The sequence below is a fragment of the Diorhabda sublineata genome, chromosome 6, assembly GCF_026230105.1.
Source record: "Diorhabda sublineata isolate icDioSubl1.1 chromosome 6, icDioSubl1.1, whole genome shotgun sequence".
In the NCBI taxonomy this organism is placed as follows: domain Eukaryota; kingdom Metazoa; phylum Arthropoda; class Insecta; order Coleoptera; family Chrysomelidae; genus Diorhabda; species Diorhabda sublineata.
The window spans coordinates 33,495,589-33,516,291 of NC_079479.1; the positions used below are offsets into that span (position 1 = coordinate 33,495,589).

General features: G+C 32.8%; 2 protein-coding genes across 2 annotated transcripts; both read left to right on the plus strand.

The window, feature by feature from the left end:
* The first annotated feature begins 330 nt into the window (after window positions 1–330).
* LOC130445794 (aminopeptidase N-like) lies at window positions 331–17,344 on the plus strand. The gene is made up of 13 exons (XM_056781670.1): window positions 331–448; window positions 2,381–3,010; window positions 6,312–6,617; window positions 7,889–8,072; window positions 9,888–10,050; window positions 10,225–10,306; window positions 11,896–12,070; window positions 13,315–13,486; window positions 14,379–14,841; window positions 14,902–15,075; window positions 16,589–16,735; window positions 16,791–16,860; window positions 17,094–17,344. The coding sequence occupies exons 2-13, from the start codon at window positions 2,388–2,390 to the stop codon at window positions 17,295–17,297; spliced, it is 2,763 nt and encodes a 920-aa protein (XP_056637648.1). The 5' UTR covers window positions 331–448; window positions 2,381–2,387; the 3' UTR covers window positions 17,298–17,344.
* A 792-nt stretch (window positions 17,345–18,136) lies between these two features.
* On the plus strand, window positions 18,137–20,670 carry LOC130445799 (protein farnesyltransferase/geranylgeranyltransferase type-1 subunit alpha). The gene is made up of 5 exons (XM_056781681.1): window positions 18,137–18,401; window positions 18,472–18,595; window positions 18,663–18,893; window positions 18,962–19,162; window positions 19,517–20,670. The coding sequence occupies exons 1-5, from the start codon at window positions 18,266–18,268 to the stop codon at window positions 19,815–19,817; spliced, it is 993 nt and encodes a 330-aa protein (XP_056637659.1). The 5' UTR covers window positions 18,137–18,265; the 3' UTR covers window positions 19,818–20,670.
* The last annotated feature ends 33 nt before the right edge of the window (window positions 20,671–20,703 follow it).

A 20,703-nucleotide genomic window follows, 5' to 3' on the forward strand; every position in this document is an offset into this window, starting at 1 on the left:
TGTACAACCAGGAATTTTTACAATCATTTTTCTTATTTCCTCTAGTGGCAACGCATCTGCATCATCTTCATCCTCTCCATTTTCTTGTTTCTCATTTTCTTCAGATTCTTTTTTTTGTTCTTCTCAGACGGTAGGCCTTTCAGTTTATTCCACGCACGTCTTAGCGTCACTTAGACTTTTTTTGGACAAATTTTTTTCTGAAAGTGATTCGGATAATCGGCGATTCGGATAGTCGGAGTTCGGATAATTGGAGTTCTACTGTATATTCAAAATATTTTACTTATTTTTTTTATTTATGAATACCTCACGAAATTTGCATTAAATTAGTTTGTATAATGTTTAATGCGATATTTACAACTGTCTCTTATTTCTAGATAAGATAAGCAGTACTGTCATTACCTTCATTCTGTTTGATTATTAGGTCGTTTAGTAGAGTCCTGGTTGTTAGGTAAGTCTTAATTTTCCACAACTTTTCACTTACTAGTCCTTTTCTTATGTTTTTTGTTAAGAATCGTCTCAATTTAAGGTCTCTTTCGACAGAAAATCAGTTTAAAAGAACAGGTACAAATTGACGTTTCGACTTTTTCGGTCTTTATCAAAATTTATTTTTATTTGGCGCAAATTTCAAATATTTCACACAGAAACCTTTTCAGCTGGAGACACTTTTCACATTCTAATATTTGTACTAACCAAAAAAGGTTGGTCATGAACTAAATCACAAACATACGGATTATTCTAATTAACTAAATTTGATTGGAAAAATATCTGGAAGGTTTTTTTCGCAATGACTTTTATCTGTTTCACTTTTATTACAAATTTCAACCAATGTTAAATCTGGTGGAAAAGGCAGTTATTTTAGCAAACATAAGAGACGTTCGTTGGATTGTTTTTGAGTGGGATGAAGCATTATTCTTGTAGAGTGAGAAATACTAAAGATTTAGCCCTAATATAAAAAAAAATTACGTCTGCGGGGCAGGAATTGTGGTGGATTTCTGAGGGTATTGTAGCGTGGACTGAAGTCGGCCATTTGGTTGATAATCGGGTTCACCAGGTTACAGGAAAACCGCAGAAAATCAGCAACATCGGCGAGGTGGGATATAGAAGAGGGTTTCACCTAATAGCGATGGAGAATTTTCAAAATGGCAAGGTAATTATTAGGGAAAACCTCGGGGGCTATCGCTGGTAGCTGAAGGATTGAAAAAGCATCGGCTGTTACTTGGGATGTATCAACACTCGTATAAGAATGAAATACTCGCAAGGCAAGAATGTTTGGAGGTTGAGGAATATGCAGTTGAGCGAATTTATAACACGATCCGTCCTTGACTGAATAATTTCCAAATCGCTCACTAAAGTGCTATTTTACAACTTGGGGTTAAACTAGATTGAAGTTTAAACCATGGATTAAACTCTATTTTAAACATTTTTTATCTGTTGAAATAGAGAATACAAAAAAAAACGGTTTATATCACTTTTCAATTTTAATTGTTTAAGAAAGGTTTATAAACAAAAAATATTGGTAATTTCGTCATCATTACCATCATCGTGTCGATCAAATATGAAGTATAATCAATCATTTCAGCAAAATCAAAGCACTTTCCTCGAATTAATATTGTAAAAACGTGGAAAATGTGGGAAAGCTAGGTTAGAATTCATATTTTCATATTAAACACAAGTTTAAAAACGAAGTGTATTTGTAAACGCCACCTACAAAACGAGAAAAAAATCAATATCTGTGGCTTAAACTGACGTTTGAGGTTTAAACTGACGTTTGAAGTTTAAACTGACGTTTGAGGTTTAAACTGACGTTTGAAGTTTAAACTGACGTTTGAGGTTTAAACTGACGTTTGAAGTTTAAACTGACGTTTGAGGTTCAAACTTCACTTGTGAAATTGCGCCTCAAGCGGCTGTGGTAAGAAACTGACAAGCAGGGATGGATTCACACTTAACCGTTTCAAATGAAATTCAAAAGACCGAATTGAGATAATTAGAAATAAATTACCATTGTGGTGAATGACGTTGGAATGACAATTCAAGGGAGAAACGATAAATAATAGTAAGAGTAAATTTAGAAGAAACAATAAGTATTCTTCACTTAAAGATAACCAACCTGGAAATAACAATTTAAATACTTGCTGCTGTAATAATAAATCTTTTACTTTACCTATTTTTATTCGAAGGATTGTTATAATACACATCCACGCAACAAAAGTAGAAAATTTTACTAGTTTAATACCTTAGTAAGAAATCAAAATGTCGTCAAAGTACAGAAGCGTTCAGTACCAAAATTCAAGTAGAAATAGACAAAGTAAAACTAATTAAATTTAATTGTCAAACTTTTTTTTTTGGTTTTATTTATTTTTTGTACGATTTTCGTTTACAGTTTATAGATGGATATGAAAATGTGGCGTTTAATCACGTTATTCATAATTTTCTTTACTGGAAATGACGTTTACGGTAGTATCTATGAAAACTATCGATTGCCAAATACTTCCATCCCTTCAAGATATCAAATTATGCTTTCAATACCTACCGAAGTATTAACTAGAGAAAGTAACACGTTTACTGGTGCAGTAATTATAAGGTTCCAAGTGACTAAACCAACAGATGTTGTGCATCTTCATTCTGCTGTTAATATTTCCTCCATGTCTTTGAAATACAATGAAAATGTCACGGTAGCTATTAATAATGTTTCTACTAATTATACTACCGATATATTAACAGTAAAATTAACGGAAAACATAACGGTTGGAATAGATTATGATTTAGAGATAGAGTACTTTGGAACAGTGGAAACAGTCAATTTACATGGATTGTACGTGGGTCAATATACGGTAAACGGTACAGTAGAATACTTACTCGCTACACAATTCGAAGCGACAAATGCCAGAAGAGTATTTCCGTGTTTTGACGAACCTCAGTATAAAGCTACTTTTGCGTTGTCTATTTCGTATCCAATGGGTTTCGTAGCTTTTTCGAATACGCCAGGGTTTGTGGATAATTTTGATGAAGAGTAAGTAAAAAAAGGTTAAATGTTAACTTTTATATTTCACCCCTGTTGCCATTGCCAACCCTAATTTATAAGTCTCAAATGAAACTTGTTATAGATCAACTCATTATTTAGATACCGATGTATCCGTTTTGGTAATTGGTCAGTATACAAAAAACTAAATAGGAATGAAGTAACTCGCTTTTTTCAATGTATGAGTTGAAGACACCGCATAAGAAGATGGTGTAGATTTTGTAAAAAAAGCAAAAATTTAAGTATTCGGGCATGAGGCTTTCTGGAAACTGGACATGAAATGCCACATCGAAGAAACCCGAAAGGCTTCGATCATAATCTACGATTATAATTCATCAAATACTATGTATTCGGAGCTTCTCTATAGTATGGAATAATGGAAATCGAACAAGGATAGAATTTAATTTATTAGAGGCTTTCCAAATGTGGATATACCGCAGAATCCTTGGAGTATCCTGGACCGCTAGACTAGCAAATGAAGAGACACAAAGACTTGATAAACAAACAACGAGAATCCGAAATACGAACTATTAATTTCTGCAACTATTAATCGAGGGCAAGATCGAAGGTTGAGGGTGATCGACAGAAGGAAAATGTCTGAAGAAGTTACTTCTTCTTCTTCCTACTTCATATTACTTGACTTAGACTCGATACTTGAGTATTTGTTTTTCCATATAGTGTCGTTCAGACATCCGGCTGCTTTTATTGTTTGCTGCCTTACCTCTAAATCAATATCACCATATCCGGAATTCCATTTCTTGCTGGATTATTTTGTCGTCTACGACCAGCTTGCATCTGAGAAATATTTTTGATATTGTCAGGCTTTTTGTTTTGGAGGCAGAAACAATCGTGTTTAGAGATTTTGGCGTGCAATTGAAGCGATATAACAGCCTTTGGAGGTCGTCTTCGTTTTTTTTTCAATCTGCGTACTTGCTTTATTATTTCATCCATAATTATGTTGAAAAGGAGTGGACTCAGTGAGTCTCTATGACTTTGATTAAGGTATGAGTTACTCATCTGTAGTACAACATCTTCTAACTGAACCCGGTCAAATACTTTTTGCAGATCTATGAAGAAGATACGTTCTAAACAATTAATAAATAAAAATGTTTTATTAAAAAATCCCTAAAGACAAATTATATAATAACGACGGGGGTATGAAGATATTAGTACTGATAAATATATTTGCACACGTGTTAAGAAATTCTCAGTAAAATTTCAGCTACTAAAACCTTTGGTAGGGTAAAACAGGCAAATGTGCCCCACTATTCGAAAAATCGAAATAAAAATCATGAATGATTATTAATTGCTTGCGAATCATCATTATTCTGAATACTTCCCATTGATGCATCAGAAATTCTGAAGAAATATTCAGGCACAGCATTGGGATCACAAGGGCAAATCCCTGTCGCTTTAAATCCTGAAACGCCAATTGCTGGTATAGCAGACTTGAACCAGGCATCACCAATCATTTTTGAAATGTGGTATCGATTAAAAGGTCGGCCTTTGTTGTTGATAAACCAAGTGGAAACTTCTTTAGACAAGTAACTTTTGAATGGCTTAAAAAAACTTCTATCCAATGGTTAAAGAGCCTGAGTAGTATGACTTGGTAGACAGAGGATAATCACATCGTTTTCAGATGCCAATTGTAACATTTCATATGAATTGGAATGCGAAGAATGCCCATCTAAAATCAGAAGAACCTTGCCATCTTGCTTTCGTGGTATAAAATGCTCTTTCATCCACTTCAAAAATAGTTCAGCGTTGATGTAAGATGATTTCTGATTCATGTATACATTTGAGCCAGGTGGTAGAACCTCACAAAATTCCGGTTTTTTGTATTTACCCTTCAGTATCAAAATAGGCGGAAGGAAAGTACCTTCCGCATTGCAGCACGCAATCAAAGATATATTTTCACCTTTTTCGGTACTGGTTACAGTATTTACACATTTCGCACCCTTGCTAGCAATTACGCGTCCAGTTTTATTGTTAACTTGTATTCCGCTTTCGTCCATGTTGTAGATTCTTTCTGGTTTACTAATCAAATCGTTATCAGTCAATACCTTCAACAACATTTCAAAATATTTATCGACATCCTGTCTATTCATACCACTAGCTCTTGCCAATGACAGGCCTTCTGCTTTACGTTTACTCAGGTCTGGATGACGCTTCATAAATCCTTGAAACCAATCCCAGCCTGCTGACTTCTTCTCATTATTGAATCGATGTGGCAATCGAAGATTTTCAGCAAAGTCGTAAGCTATAGACTGCAGTCTCGATGGCTCCAAGGGAAATCCGATGGATTCAAGCTTTTTAATGTGAGCTACAAGTTTTAGTTCGTTCTCATATCCCAATTCAGAAGGTCTTCCAATTCTCTGCTTAGACCTCCAACCCTTGAGGATGTGTCTTCGCAATGTGCGCGAAGGTATTTCATATAAACGACTCGCTTCATTTACTCCCATTTTCTTATTTATTACATCCTCCACCGCCTTCTGCATATTTTTTCCGTCCATTTTCTTGGATCAACAGCTTTAACCTTTCCCATTTCCTAAAAAAATATTAAAAAGTAATCAAAATAAGAATTCAGGAATTATCTCCAAATGGGGCACATTAGCCGAAAAAAATCGGGGCGCATTAGACGATGTACAGTGTAATGTGCCCCACTTAAATAATTCTGAAATTTGTTACGAAAAACGGAACGTAATTATAGGCAAATAAAAGTTAAATGAGGTTAGTTTTCGATAAAAACTTTATAAACACGAAATAATATGGAGCAAATACTTTTAATCAACGTGAAAATAGATATAAAACAAATTCATGTAGTCATACAAACCTTTTAATCACTTTTTCTCACTAAAACTAAATAAAAACCAGCACAGTGTTGTTTACATCGCGGCCATACTTGGAACACTGACAAGCTAGGATCAAATAAGCGCCAAATTTAAAATGCTTCACTGAGTTTCGCGAGTGGGGCACGTTTGCCTGGTTTACCCTATGCAGAATTTACTCAGAAATAAAAATTGTATCGAACTTATAGAGGATCCTTTGCTATAATTGAAAAATTTGGGGTGCAATAGGGGGACGAAAGCTCCGCTTCTTCCATAGGCACCTCGATAGTTTTCCGGAAAATTCAGGAAGCAAAGTGCAGGGAAAGCAGACAGCTCTATCGGGATTTCTAGGATACGAATATCGAAAAGAGCATTAAAAACTCAATGATTACATTTTTTAGTAGATATTAGATTTTTTTTGGTAAACTAATGTATCCATATTCAATTTACTTTTGATATTTTAGAAATCAAATAGCCACAAGAACCTTTTCAGAAACGTTACGCATGTCAACCTATTTGTTAGCATTTACAATAACTAAATTCACGTGCACTTCACGTATAGTTGGTAGTACTTTTTTCGAAGTTTGTTCGAGAAACTCTACGATTAAAGATCGAGAGCTCGCATTGGAATACGGGATTAAAATCGTAGAAACTTTAGATAAATGGACCAATTACTATCATAATGTAACTAATATTAAAAAACTGGGGCAAGTTGCTTTACCAGAATTTGAAGCGGGTGCTATGGAAAACTGGGGGATGATAACGTACAGGTAAGAATAATAATTTTGTACTGTTCAGATTTGTTGTTCAATACGCTTTTAAAGATAATGCTATATTTAGCATCAGTACAAATTGCGTGAATTTGAACGTCCTTTATTATTAGAAATATGTCATATAAAATCATTTCGGACGATAATTATAATACCAGGAATAAAGAATTTAATGTGGTATATAAAACATTAGCCTAGAAATTCTACGAAGATGACACAATAAATGAAACAACGACATTAGAAGACGAGGAATCCACAGCTTAATCAGGAGCGTGAAGAACTGGGCAGAAAGAAAGTATGGTTACTTAAACTATTATCTGACAAAACATGGATAGGACAAGGACGTATACAACTTCTACTGGTGTGCAAACTTCGGAAGATCTCGCACAACTTATCCCTAAGACAATAATCGAAAAATCATCGAATATAGGGAGATATGGGACGCCTTTATGCTTAAAGACAAGGAAGTGATCAAAGAATGGGAAGAAGACAATTCCCAAGAGAAGATGTCGACATAAAATAAAACAAAAGTTGAATAGAACCAGAAAGAAACTTATAACAATACCGATGTAATACTAAATCAGAGTATTGGGTGAATCCCAATAAATAAATGATAAAGAGAGAGCTCAAAGCCAACACGCTCTGACTCGAAGTTGTTGCGATTGGCTACAGCAAAAGTGCAGTCTCGCGGCGGCGCCTGTAGCCTATAAAATGAAGTTATTGTTAAACTACGTATTTTCCGGACAAGAATAGGCAGAATAGGCAAGAGAGAAGCCTATAACAAAGCAAGGGAAAGGCAATCTCGAAGAAATAATGAATCAGGGGTACTGGGTGGATCTCAATGAATAAATGAGCTTGGGGTAGGTCTGGTGTAGATGTATGTACACCTCTCAGTTCGTACATCAACATTTTCTCCTTCATAGTCACAAGTATATTACTAATTCTAATCTAGAGTTAATAAAAATAATCATTCTTCGTGGTTGATAAATAATATCAGATATCTGGCTGATTAATTTTCTGTTCGGTCAATATTCTCCGAAATAAAAAGTAAAATTCCTATTTTTTGACAAACATTGTATACGGTTCATCAAATTTGATGTATGGTCGTTTTACACCGTGAAAAATATTCCCCATAAAACGAAGATTAACACAATTTTCCTTATTTGGGCACATTTGATAACAATGTTAGATTATCAGAAATAGATATACAGTTTATCGAAAAACTTCTCTAATTATAATTTGATTCTGACCCACTATTTTTAATATTGCAGAGAATTAACCCTATTGTGGAACGAAAATTTGAGTGGTGATATATATAAACAACAAATTCTATCAATAATATCTCATGAATTTTCTCACATGTGGTTTGGGAATTTAGTAACAACAAAATGGTGGGATAGCGTGTTTTTAAACGAGGGTTTTGCTAGATATTTTCAATATTTCATATTACATCAGGTGAGTCTATTATTTCAACGAACATACAATATTTTATCTAAAAAAATAAACGATACTTTGAGCTCAATAATCTTATATATTAAAAAAATTGATTATTTCCATTCCGAGTCCGTTCAGGCGTTCTACCCAACCGATTTGCTTGATTTTTTTTTTATGAAAGGTATTGACGCACAGATCAGCCATCAACCATCGGATTCCATCTAATTTTCACCATTCTCAAGTTATACTCAAATGCGATTTCCCCCTGTACATTACTTATGGGAGTTTTTCACATACACACGTTCTATCCTCAATATCTCAGGTTCTATTCAAGATAGAGACTTCGTTTCGGTTTAAGAACACTCGCTGAAACACCTTCTTTCTTTTGAGCTTTTGACCATTTAAATCGGTTGAGTTGGAGAGGAGCTAGGCGCGGACATTCAATGTGGAGTTATGGATTTTTGTAGGTTTTTGGCAATTTTTCTACATTCAAAGATCTATATCTCAGGAGGTTCTAGTATAGCTACAGAGGTCGTTTTGGTTCAAGAACACTCGCTGAAACACCTTCTTTCTTTTGAGTTTTTGAACACTTAAATCGGTTGAGTTGGAGAGAAGCTAGGGGCGGACATTCAATGTGGAATTATGGATTTTTGTAGGTTTTTGGCAATTTTTCTACATTCAAAGATCTATATCTCAGGTTCTAATATAGCTACAAAGTTCGTTTTGGTTTAAGAACACTCGCTGAAACAGCCTCTTTCTTTTGAGCATTTGACCATTTGAATCGGTTGAGTTGGAGAGGAGCAAGGCGCGGACATTCAATGTGGAGTTATGGATTTGTAGGTTTTTGGCAATTTTTGTATATTCCAAGATCTATATCTCAGGTTCTAATATAGCTACAGAGTTCGTTTTGTTTAAGAACACTCGCTGAAACACCTTCTTTCTTTTGAGTTTTTGAACACTTAAATCGGTTAAGATGGAGAGGAGCTAGGCGCGGACATTCAATGTGGACTTATGGATTTTTGTAGGTTTTTGGCAATTTTTCTACATTCAAAGATCTATATCTCAGGTTCTAATATAGCTACAGAGTTTGTTTTGGTTTAAGAACACTCGCCTAAACAGCCTCTTTCTTTTGAGCTTTTGACCATTTAAATCGGTTGAGTTGGAGAGGAGCCAGGAGCGGACATAATAAAAAAACTTAGTAAATTCGAAAATCGGCTTATTTATTGACTTTAAGGCGGAACAGAGTTTGCCGGGTCAGCTAGTTTAAAATTGATAAACCACTATGACAATTGCGTCGAATATTTTAACGTGGAATTTCAACGTTCAACATTGAATTAGAGCGTCAAATGAAGTAATGTGGTATAATAAAAATATACTCAAATTATTATTAAGCTTTTATCAGTATTTTCCGGAAAAACCTTGTACATATATAATATAGGTCTAAGTACTGGTTTAAAACTGCAAAATCTCGAATCTCGAATGCAATTAAAATCTCGAAAACACGAGCAATTTGCCTCAGAAAATAATCTGCAATACTGTTTGTATCAAATCAGCTGTAACAACAAACCCAACAGCGTTTGATGCATAATCCCCTTTCTAGTAGAAAATACACTTGACAACGCTGTAACTTATACACAGATCAAAATGGAGGCTCCATGGCGTCCGTTGGCATTTGGATGCGCACTCGTCTAAATCGAGCGGGAAAATTAAAACGAATTTTCGTTCATCCACTACAAAGTTAATTAAATGTGTTGAAATAAATGTTACCACGAGTATCCACTGGCATGTTAATGATTTGAATAATACAGAATATCCTTTAATAAGAATGTTTTATAGATCGATGGTATGGGAACTTACGAAATGGATAAACAATTTATTATTGACCAACAATACAGCGCATTACTAGAAGATGGGACGTCTAATAATAATTCTTTGATCCATGAAGCATGGACACCTGAACAAATAAGCAACAAATTCGATATAATATCTTATAATAAAGGTAAGCGTTGTGTTTTAACATCTTTAGTAGTAAATTGTCCTTTATAACCCTAGGTTTTTGCCTAGACTGCTTTTATTTATAATCTCTCTTTGATTTGAATTTCTTCAAACTTTTTTTATTAACTACAACTTCAACAAACCTTTGAGTCTTTTGCTGAAGTATTTGTTGTTATAGGCGCATGTATAATACGGATGATTGAGAATCTTGTTGGCACAAACATTTTTCAGTCGGCTCTTCGTCAGTATATAAAAAATAAGTAAGTATTTTTATAAATACATTGTAATATCGTTCTGCTAGGTCTGGCTATTAAATAACGAGACTGCGCGCCTAGAGGGCGCCCTAGACGGGTAGGTTTGAGCATTGGGTGTCTAGATATGTCGTCGTCCATGCACGTCCCAAAACACGTTTCCGTCACTATTATAGTATTTGTGCAGTAGCGGTTTGAAACGAACAGGAGCAACGTATTAATCTCAAATTTCTCGTTAAATTGAAAAAAAACTCCGACTGAGTGCTATAAATTGTTGCAAAACGCCTATGAGGACAATTCTCTATCTCGTGCGCGTGTTTTTGAGTGGTGTAAGCGCTTTAGTGAGACAGTTGACAGTCAAACTGTCAACCAGACTTACCATTTGTCAGTTTTGGCAACACTGCGAGAACGAGTTCGTTCGAACTGCCAGATTTTGCATTAGGACAATGCACCTGCCCATAACGCGCTATCTGGGAAGCAATATTTGCCCAGTATGCGCACTCCAGTGTTCAAACACCCACCGTACTCACCACATTTGGCACCGTGCGACATTTTTTGTTTCTCAAGATAAAATCTGATTTGAAAGAGACCCAATTTAAGATGATGGAAGCGGTAAAGCCAAAAAAGGCAGAGCTCCTAAAGGCACTCAACATAGAAGACTTCCAGCACTGCTTCGATCCAAGAAAAAAACGTATGGAAAGGTGTGTGGCGAGGGGAGGGGAGTATATTGAAGGGGAGCATTCGAATGTAGAATAATTTTTATAATGAAACCCTTTTTCGTAAACAGTCTCGTTATTTAATAGCCAGACTTCGTACAACGATTTTATTTGGTTATAACTGTATGTCAGATACGGTTATTGGCCAACTGTAGAGCTCATAAATAACACTGGTAAACACTATTTTTGTCACACGAACTTTGTGATGATTTTTATTTGTTTTGATGTACTCCCATCGAGAAAAAAATTATTATTTTGTTTCAGTCACTTCCAGTTGTCTTGGGAAAGTTTTATATAATTTTCTGACCTAATTTACGTGTTTTTCTTTGGATAACTCAATTTAGACGAATGTTAATAGGGACCTACCAGAATATTTTCTCTAAGTGTTAGTAATTTTTGTACTTTTTTAAAAAATCTATGTCTTTATGTAACAAAAAAACCTGAAGTGTCAATTTTTCCATTGATATTCTATAGTTCGGTGGCTGTAGTGTAATTTTTCGTTGACTATAATGTGTGATAAAAAAAATACGCATCAAGTTTATGTTGATAACAACTGTTTACAAGAGATGGTTAACGATAAGGAACAATTACAATGTCTTTAAACTTCAAACAGTCTCAACCTGTACATTCTGGAAATTTTACAAAATGTTGTCAGAAAATAGAGTCCTTAAAACTTGACATATCAGCTCTCATCCCCTCTACCAAGCAGATCTAGCACTATTCGATTTCTGACTCTCCCGAATCATAAAAAAATGTACTAAATAGAGAAAGTTTTGACACCATTTCCGATATTGAGAAGAATGCGATAGATAAAACATTGTTTTCAATAAAATCATTAACAATATCATTGATTTTTTATTAGCGAAATAATTTTAATTTCAGTGTTTTTGAATCCACAACTCCTGACGATTTGTGGGAAGCTTTTACTCAAGTTATACCGAATGGAACTCTACGAGAATCAATTCCATTTACTGAATTTATAAAAAATTGGATCGAAGAAAGCGGATATCCGATTGTCATAGTCCAAACAAACGGTAGTAATGTCATTCTTACTCAGGTAACGTTCTATTTTTTATAATTTTTTGATATATAAAACATTGTTTGTAAGTAGGTTTGTTCTCATAGAAAAAATGCAAATTGTTACCCTGTATCAATATTTATATTTCTGATAAGTTTTTAATCTAAAGCCCGTACTACACGATGCTTCCAACGTTTGCACCAGCATTCGCGTTCCAGCGTACGGCTGGACATTGGAAGGAAGACTGGATGCGGTGCTGCAACTACAAGATGCGTCAACATTCGCCTTCCAACGTTGGCTGAACATTTGGAATACTGGAACTACACCTAAACTAGATTCCTTCAAAATAAACTGGATGTTACTAGCAACATTGTTTTTTCATACAAAACGTACAAGGAGAAGAAGTGTGTGTAGTTGTACCACAAGTTTTGGTTCGTTCATTCAGTTCAATGTTAGGTACTCTTTTGAATCGAGTCAAAAAATCGATTTTCAATGGCCAACGTTGGAAGCATTGGACGCATCGTGTAGTACCGGCTTAATTGTATGAACAAACAGGTATGAAACCTAAACTCAAGTTTTATTTCTTTTAAACGATTTGTCAAATGCAACTCCTTGTTTTGTTTCTATTTTTTTAACAGAAACTATTGATTGCTGAACAGGAATTCTTGAATGCATACATTCCTTTCAATTTATTCATTATTTTTATAAAAAAAGATTGGATTTTCGTCAATCTTTATCAGGACGTCCTTCAGACAGTACAATCCAGCATTTAAGACCCATTAGATGAAATAAATTCACCAAATTCAAAATTTTTTAAAACTGATTATGCTAAATAAATTATTCGTATTGTAAACAGTTAGAAAATATTGGACAAAAACTTGGTACAGTTCTAAAACCTGAACAGTGTACAGTTGACATACAAATGGTATGACTGATTGTTTAGAAACTTTTTTATAAACATGGAGAAATGGATTGTGCAAAATTCTAACTAAATTTTGTGACTATTTACAACAAAATTAACAATCCTTAATATAATAATGTTTAAATTAACATATATACTAACCACAACCGAAGCTTGGGTCCCCAATGAATGGCCAAGGGTGGGTTAACCAGGATTGACCCAACCTTGGTCCAAGCCTGGGTTGTCAACGAATGACCAAGGCTGGAATATCCAAGCTTGGCCCCTTTGTCAACTCTGAGGTTTCCTGAATGGGATACTGAGGATACAAAAAATAATAATTCAGTAGAAGAAGTAGATATTTATATTATCAAATTTATTCCAGAAAAGATTTTCGTATGAAAACTTTGATGATAAGCAATGGTATGTACCCATCACTTATAAATTGTCTGGAAGTCAAACGTTTGAAACAGCTTGGTTGAAACCAAACAGATCCTTGCAGTTGAGTAATGTTTTATCTGATAACGGTTGGATTGTTATAAATCATAATTCACAAGGTTAGTAATCCATTTATAAATTGATGCAATCACTGGTTAAGTAAAATGTTTTATATTCTTATTTTACATAATTGTACAAAATACTGGAAGGCGTAAATATTTATTTGACTTTACATTATCATCCGATTCTAGTTACATAATACCGTCAATCAATTTTTGAGGTTTACAATGAAATTTCGGATATTTGTAGATGGATTTTCCAGAAAAAAAATCATTTGTGCGACTATGATCCCAAACTACTGAATTAATATTTTTTATACATCTGTAATTTGCCCTCGCACCATTTTCCTATCTTTATAGGTTGAAACTTACTCCATTTAGTTTATTTTTATATAGAAAAATCTTCATAAACTTGAATTACACCAAACTTCGATAAACTCATTTAGATCACGCTTTAAAAATACCTAATGAAAATAAAGGATGGTTAAATAAAAACTTTAATACACACACCAAAAAAATTAGAAGACACTTGACAAATATTTGGGAAAAAATGGAAAACACTTCTTTCTTGTGGAGTATCTGTTTCGAGAACAAAAATACAAAAGCATAGTGTTTTTTCCTATATTCAAAAATAGTAACTTAATGAAGATTAAACAAGAAAACTAGGTGGACAAGGAAACCCCGTTGATCTGCGAAGTGACTTTACCCACAAGGTTTTTTAATTTTAATTAAACGAATTAAACAAAAACATCAACTTGTAGTAAATCTTCATTACATACCTAAATAAACTAAAGTTCACCACTACTTTAAATCACTTGTTGTTTATTTGGTAGAGAAAACAGCTGTTTGGAATGATATACCGCCAAAAACTCAGTGGTGCCAACGGTACATCTGGGAAGGTTGATTCAAGTACATCGGGCACAAATTTTTAACTACTGAATATTTCTTTTAGGTTACTACAGAGTTCATTACGACAGAATCATGCTAGAGCGATTAACGACGGCACTAAAATCTGATATCAATCAATTCTCAGATTTAGATAGAGCACAAATAGTAGATGATATCCTCAATTTGGCCAGTTCAACCAAAATGGAATATTCCGAAGTATTCAAAATATTACAGTACGTGAAAAACGAAACATCTTACTATCCATTGTATGCGGCAATAAAAGGTTTGGATGGAGTAAAAAATATTTTTGGAAATGATTCCATATTGGGGAAAAAGATGAATAATATGGTGCTTGAATTGACCGAAAATATAATTAATTCGGTATCTTTTACGAATTGGACGACAATAAACCAAATCAGTGTTCTCAAATTCAACATGTTGTGGACAACAGTTTGTTCAAGTGGACAAGAAAAATGTATATTAGAAACTACGAAACTGTTTCAACAATTTAAACGTAATGAAATTAAGTAAGAGATTTATTATTTAACTGATAAAATTAAAGTTTCCATCGAAAATATATTTTACAGGATTCACCCGAATCAAAGATATCTCGTATATTGCAATGCTATTAGATACAGTTCAAACATACAAGAAGATTGGAATTTCTTATGGAACAGACTACACGAAATCGATCAACCCCATGAAATTAGGGACATATTAAACAGTTTAGGATGCACCAGTAACAATAAGTACCTTGAAACGTGAGTAAATATAATACAAACAACTCGCCGCTGTTTATAAAAAACATACTCAAGCCGCCGCATTCGCCAATCTTTAGACTTCCATTATAACCGGACAGGACCGGCTTCACGGTCCATGTCGGGGACGAGTTCGTAACAATATCAACAAAATTTTAATATTCAATCAAAATTTTTTTATTTTGACGTACAAATTGTACAACTGATGTTATAGAGATGCCAAATTCGCAGATACTACTAAATTTGGTAATGGGAAAGTATGAAACTTTTATTATTAAGTATCAAATCATATAGAAATAATAGAGAATACTTACTTTAAAACTTGAAAACACTTTGATTGAAATATAAACTCATAAATTGAACATTATCCGTTGGATGCATAGGCGCTTCTACCTCACGTAGCGCTCGGGTGCAAGAATATGTACAAACAGCATTTCAATTTACCACAAACTGTCTATGTAGCAAACAAACACCTTGTAAGTACTTTCCTATTTTAAAAAGTAAAGCTCAAAAATTGGTCTGTAAGCAACTAGGTGGGTACAGTTGTTCTAGCATCAAGCTTCCCATGTCTGACTAATCGATTATCGATAAATCCACAGATCAGCTATATTTAGATGGATCACGACAATGTTATTTGCTCTAACCGAATTGACTTTCTTCATAAAATACTGGTAAATTTAATTTCATTCGTGACGCGTAATTTGAATTATCTGAATTAGTTCATACTGCTGCTAATGATATTTTCAAGATAAATATCACAAAAGATGGAATTTTTAGAACTATTATGAAAAAAAATGAATTTGGAAATTTATTAATTGTAATTTTGTTACAAGAAAAATATTATTTAGTTATTTCAACAGCACTTTTTTCGTTACTCAAGTAAAATGTAGACAAAAAGGCTTTTGAAAGTAATATGATAATCCTTAAATTATAATAATAATCTAAACTTAACATGTGTATTTATTCGAAAGGTAAAAATAAAACTTGAAGAAAATATATAAATATTTTTAACCAAAATATTACTTACAAAAAAAGCTAAGTAAAATGTTATATACAAAGTAATTAGACCCAATTTTAATAAATTCCATCACTTGATAATACGTCCCTTGCAGTTAATTTACTATTGTTTACAGCCGGCAGCCAACTATTGAAACATTTTAAGTCCTTATAAGGATTTGGGAACAAATGCATCACATTAATAGATTTTTAAAGTTATACACAACATTTATCTAAAATTATTTTTAATAATTAACCACTACTAACATACCTAATCAAAAGCACAAAACAATAATAATGAGTTATTAAGAGAAACTGCACACTGTCTACCAACATTAAATTATCCAATTCGCTAACTTGATATATAGTTATGTTAGCAGATCCATCTAGGGCTCTGAACTTGAATTATAAAAAATGATGCAACCTTGAGCCATCTGCGTGAAACGTCTATAAATAGATGGTTTGTGGATTAATCTAGATTTTATTTTGTTATTCTGTATCAAATTTTGTATTATTTCAGATTCTTAACTCAATCCATTAATTCATCTTCAGTAATTAGACTTCAAGATATCACTACGGTCTGGTCTACAGTTTGTAAAAATAATCCGAATGGTGTAGATATAGCTTTCGATTATTTTACTAAAAACTATGAGCAGATATTGAATTAGTAAGTTGTTATCATAAAAAATTTCTAATGAATATTTATTGCCATTTATTTTCAGTTATACAAAAGGAATGTCACTTTTCCGTGGAATAGTATCAATGTGTACAAATCAAAATCAACTAGCAAAGGTTGGTATAGTTAATAATGTAAATTACTATTAAATAATTGCTTAAACTTGTCGCGTTTAGAGAAGACAACAAGTAAATTAATTTTTTATACAGTTATGAATATAACAATTCAGAAATAAAATAATTTTTATATGGTGAACTGCAGTTTGGGAAGAAAATTATTCAGCTGGTCCTTCAGTCTTCTAGTGGTTATAATTTTTGAATGAATATGAGAAGTATGTGAACATTTTCAGGTACAAAAATTCTATAATCAGCAACCAAACAGCTCATCACTAAGTTCGTCTATCAAGTCGGGCTTACAGACGATAGAAAAAAAATTAAAATTCAAGTCCACTGTTGAAAAAGACCTAATGAAGTATTTTGGATTACCAAACTCAGCTTCCAGTACATCTGCTCTGTGTATTTCTTTGTTACTAAGCATTGTCATCTTTATGTAAACATGTTCATATTTATCATAATATTGTAAATAAAGAATGTTCAAATATATTTTGTTTGATTTGGAATGTAGCAAACGGTCCCAACCCTTAAATCTATTAATTTTATTTGTAACCTTTATTCTAAAGGTATATCAATAGTGAATTGAGCAGTCTTACATACCTAAACAATATGTATAACTTATAAATGAGATAAGAAACCAAGTATTTTTATCAGTGTAGCAATTTAAACTTGTTTTATCAGTGTGTACTAGTTTAGTATATGTCGCGATTTGAAAACAAAATGTGTAGTTTTCCTGAGTTTTTTATAAATCGATCATCATGAACTTTCATTTAGATGAGAACATGAATGGAATCAAGAGTTAGAATTAAAATTAAACTGAGTTTTCCGAAATTACGATCTGGTTAAAGCCAATCATGAACTGATTATTCGGAAAGTAATCTGGATCACATTCAATGTCGTTCAGAAGCTGATCAAAGGAATCGCGTCGATAATCATTAGGATCCTTTGCATCCTAGTATAAACTATGATCCGGAATTAGGTAAGGTAGATCCTCAATCATCCTAGTCCGAATGTCTTGTTACGTTTTCGGTGGAAATTTTAAATTTAAAACTAAATCTACGGGTTACTTTTCGAACATTCAGATCATGATTGGGTTCATTTTCATAAAAACCTATTAAAATAAAAAAAATAAAAGTTTTTATAGGCGGAGTTTTAAATTTAATATTTACAACGAAAACGGAATGTGATATATAGAAACTCTGATAGTAATCTATGATAGTTTGTGTTAGGCTCCGCAATCGGCTGATAGGTGATCTACCTGATTCAAGATTATAGCATCTGAACAGTTCTCATGACTGTTTAATTAACTGAATAGAGAACTGTCAAGTATGACATGCGTCATTTGCCAATTATTACTAATAATTCGAATCTAGTCTAATCAAAATTAGCTATTTGTTATTAGTTAAAAATGAGCGACGTAAGTAGTGATGAAAATGAAACAAATCACATTTTATATCGAGATAGGCCGGAATGGAAAGATATAACTCCTCTAAAACAAGATGATGCTGAAGAACCTGTAGTAGCAATTGATTATACTGAAGCTTGTAAGTTAACCTACAAAGTTTAAAGAAATAATTTTTCTTGTTAAATTGAATATGAACTCAATACTTTTAGTTATGGATTGCTATGATTATTTCCGAGCAATTGTACAGAAAAAAGAAATATCTGAACGTGCGCTGGAATTAACACAAACTGCTGCAAGTTTAAATCCTGCAAATTATACTGTATGGCAATATAGGTAGATGGCCGAATTTATTTATTTATTTATAAAAAGTTATAATCACAAGATATTTTATTGGTTTTAGACGTGATATTCTCAAAGGATTGAAAAAAGATTTGTATGAAGAATTAAATTACATTGAAAAAGTTATTTTAAGGCAGTCGAAGAACTATCAAGTTTGGCATCATAGGAAAATTCTTGTAGAACTTCTACAAGATCCATCAAAGGAGAAAGCATTTACAGAAACTGTATTACTAAAAGATGCCAAGAACTACCACGCTTGGCAACACAGACAATGGGTTATAAAAACATTTAAGTAAATAATCCATATTCGAATTATTGTCAGAATATTGACAGTTTTTAATGGAAAATATATTTTTTTAGACTTTTTGATGGGGAATTAGACTATGTCGATGAACTTATATCTACAGATGTTAGAAACAATTCAGCCTGGAATCAAAGATATTTTGTTATAAACAATACCACAGGATTTACTGAAGAAATTCTAGATAAAGAAATAGACTACACTTTGTTTCACATTAAAAATGTTACGGAAAATGAAAGTGCATGGAATTATTTAAGGGGGTAATTTATTTTTAAAATATAAGCTTAGATTCTCGAAGAAAACATTAATTTTCTTGAACTATTGAAGAATTGAGTATATTTTAGTAATATTGACATTCACTAAATAGATATTTGATACTTCATATCTCACCTTATCAACAAGTGTTTTTGTAGTGGTGTTGTGGCAAAGTGTACTGACTTTAATATATCTCCTAGGTATCGAAACCATTCTACCACCTAGTGGTCTACAATGGCAGAATAATGAGTTCAATTAATTTCTTTCCTTTTATTAATTCGATTCTTCTATGGTTTTGTTATTTTTTAATTGTCCAATTATCTGATATTGTTCTCTATAACACTGTTTTTAACTTACAGGCTGTTACTGCATAACAAAGGAGGACTAAGTACAAATAAAAAAGTTACTGAATTTTGTAACACTCTATATGAATCAGGAAATAGATCTCCGTTTCTATTGGCTATAATTGTGGATATGTGCTTTGAATGTATAACTGAAGGTGCTGGTGATTCAAAGTATACATTAGAATTAGCCAAACAATTGTGTGAAGATTTAATTAACAAATATGACACTATAAGAGCAAATTACTGGCAACATATGTTAGAAATGCTTCAGAACAGTGGTAAATCTAATGACGGTGCGAGCACCAGTGGCAATTGAAGAACTAAAACTGATAGTTGTAAATCTGAAACTTTATTAATAATTATAAACATTTCCAGTACAAGTTAGTATATACATATTTTATCAGTTTTTAAAGTTTCAGGTATACTTATTCAATTAGAATGATTTTGTTTGCAAAAATTTGATGGCTTGTATTATTAGAAATGTGATGTTTCAATTTAAACTGTAATCACTGGATATTCTACAAAAATTGGTACAGTGGGATGAAATCCAGGTCTGTTGGTAAAACTACCAATTTTTTATGTACTTTTAGAACAAATATTGATTTTGTTTGTCGTCGCAACATTTTCTGAAAACTCATTACATCCTCATAATATATATTTTTTTAAATTGAAATAATAACAAATTGTAGTTGAAGTTAAAAGTACTATCGAGTCAATATTTGAGATTATCTCATTTTTTTATGTCCAACTTCCAATTTTTTATAGTTTCTTTAATGCTTTCAACTGAATATTAATGTCATACTTCAAATTAAAGTTTATTGTGAATTCAGGCCTTACTGTATCAGCAGATACTGATTTTCTTACATCAAAATGAGCCCTGGTATTGATTATTACACAAGCTGATGTCCAACCAAGTAATCTTAATTATGATCAATGAAGAAAGAAGTAACAGATTGTTTTAATCTCGCTGACCCTCTTTCAACAAACAAGTTTTGACTTAAGTGCCAGCATCGATTGTACCAATATTTTCAACAACCATACTTTAAACATCTAATTTTATATATTTACATTTATGTGTTTTAAAGCATATTTTGAACAATTGGTGTTTGTGAATTAAATGTAAGTATTGGAAATTAAATGTGAGAAAGTAAACTTAATCAGTTGAGGAATGTTTTTTTTTCATTTTTATTTGGTTAATGTTC

What these genes read in the sequence shown, in the direction of transcription:
- LOC130445794 (XM_056781670.1), top strand. Translation starts at nt 2,388, where the DNA reads ATGGATATGAAAATGTGGCGTTTAATCACGTTATTCATAATTTTCTTT. An exon ending in CGTCAGTATATAAAAAATAA is followed by an intron (nt 10,307 to 11,895) that starts GTAAGTATTTTT and finishes TTTTAATTTCAG; the next exon opens with TGTTTTTGAATCCACAACTC. An exon ending in TATAAATCATAATTCACAAG is followed by an intron (nt 13,487 to 14,378) that starts GTTAGTAATCCA and finishes TATTTCTTTTAG; the next exon opens with GTTACTACAGAGTTCATTAC.
- LOC130445799 (XM_056781681.1), top strand. Translation starts at nt 18,266, where the DNA reads ATGAGCGACGTAAGTAGTGATGAAAATGAAACAAATCACATTTTATAT. An exon ending in AATTGATTATACTGAAGCTT is followed by an intron (nt 18,402 to 18,471) that starts GTAAGTTAACCT and finishes CAATACTTTTAG; the next exon opens with TTATGGATTGCTATGATTAT. An exon ending in GCATGGAATTATTTAAGGGG is followed by an intron (nt 19,163 to 19,516) that starts GTAATTTATTTT and finishes TTTAACTTACAG; the next exon opens with GCTGTTACTGCATAACAAAG.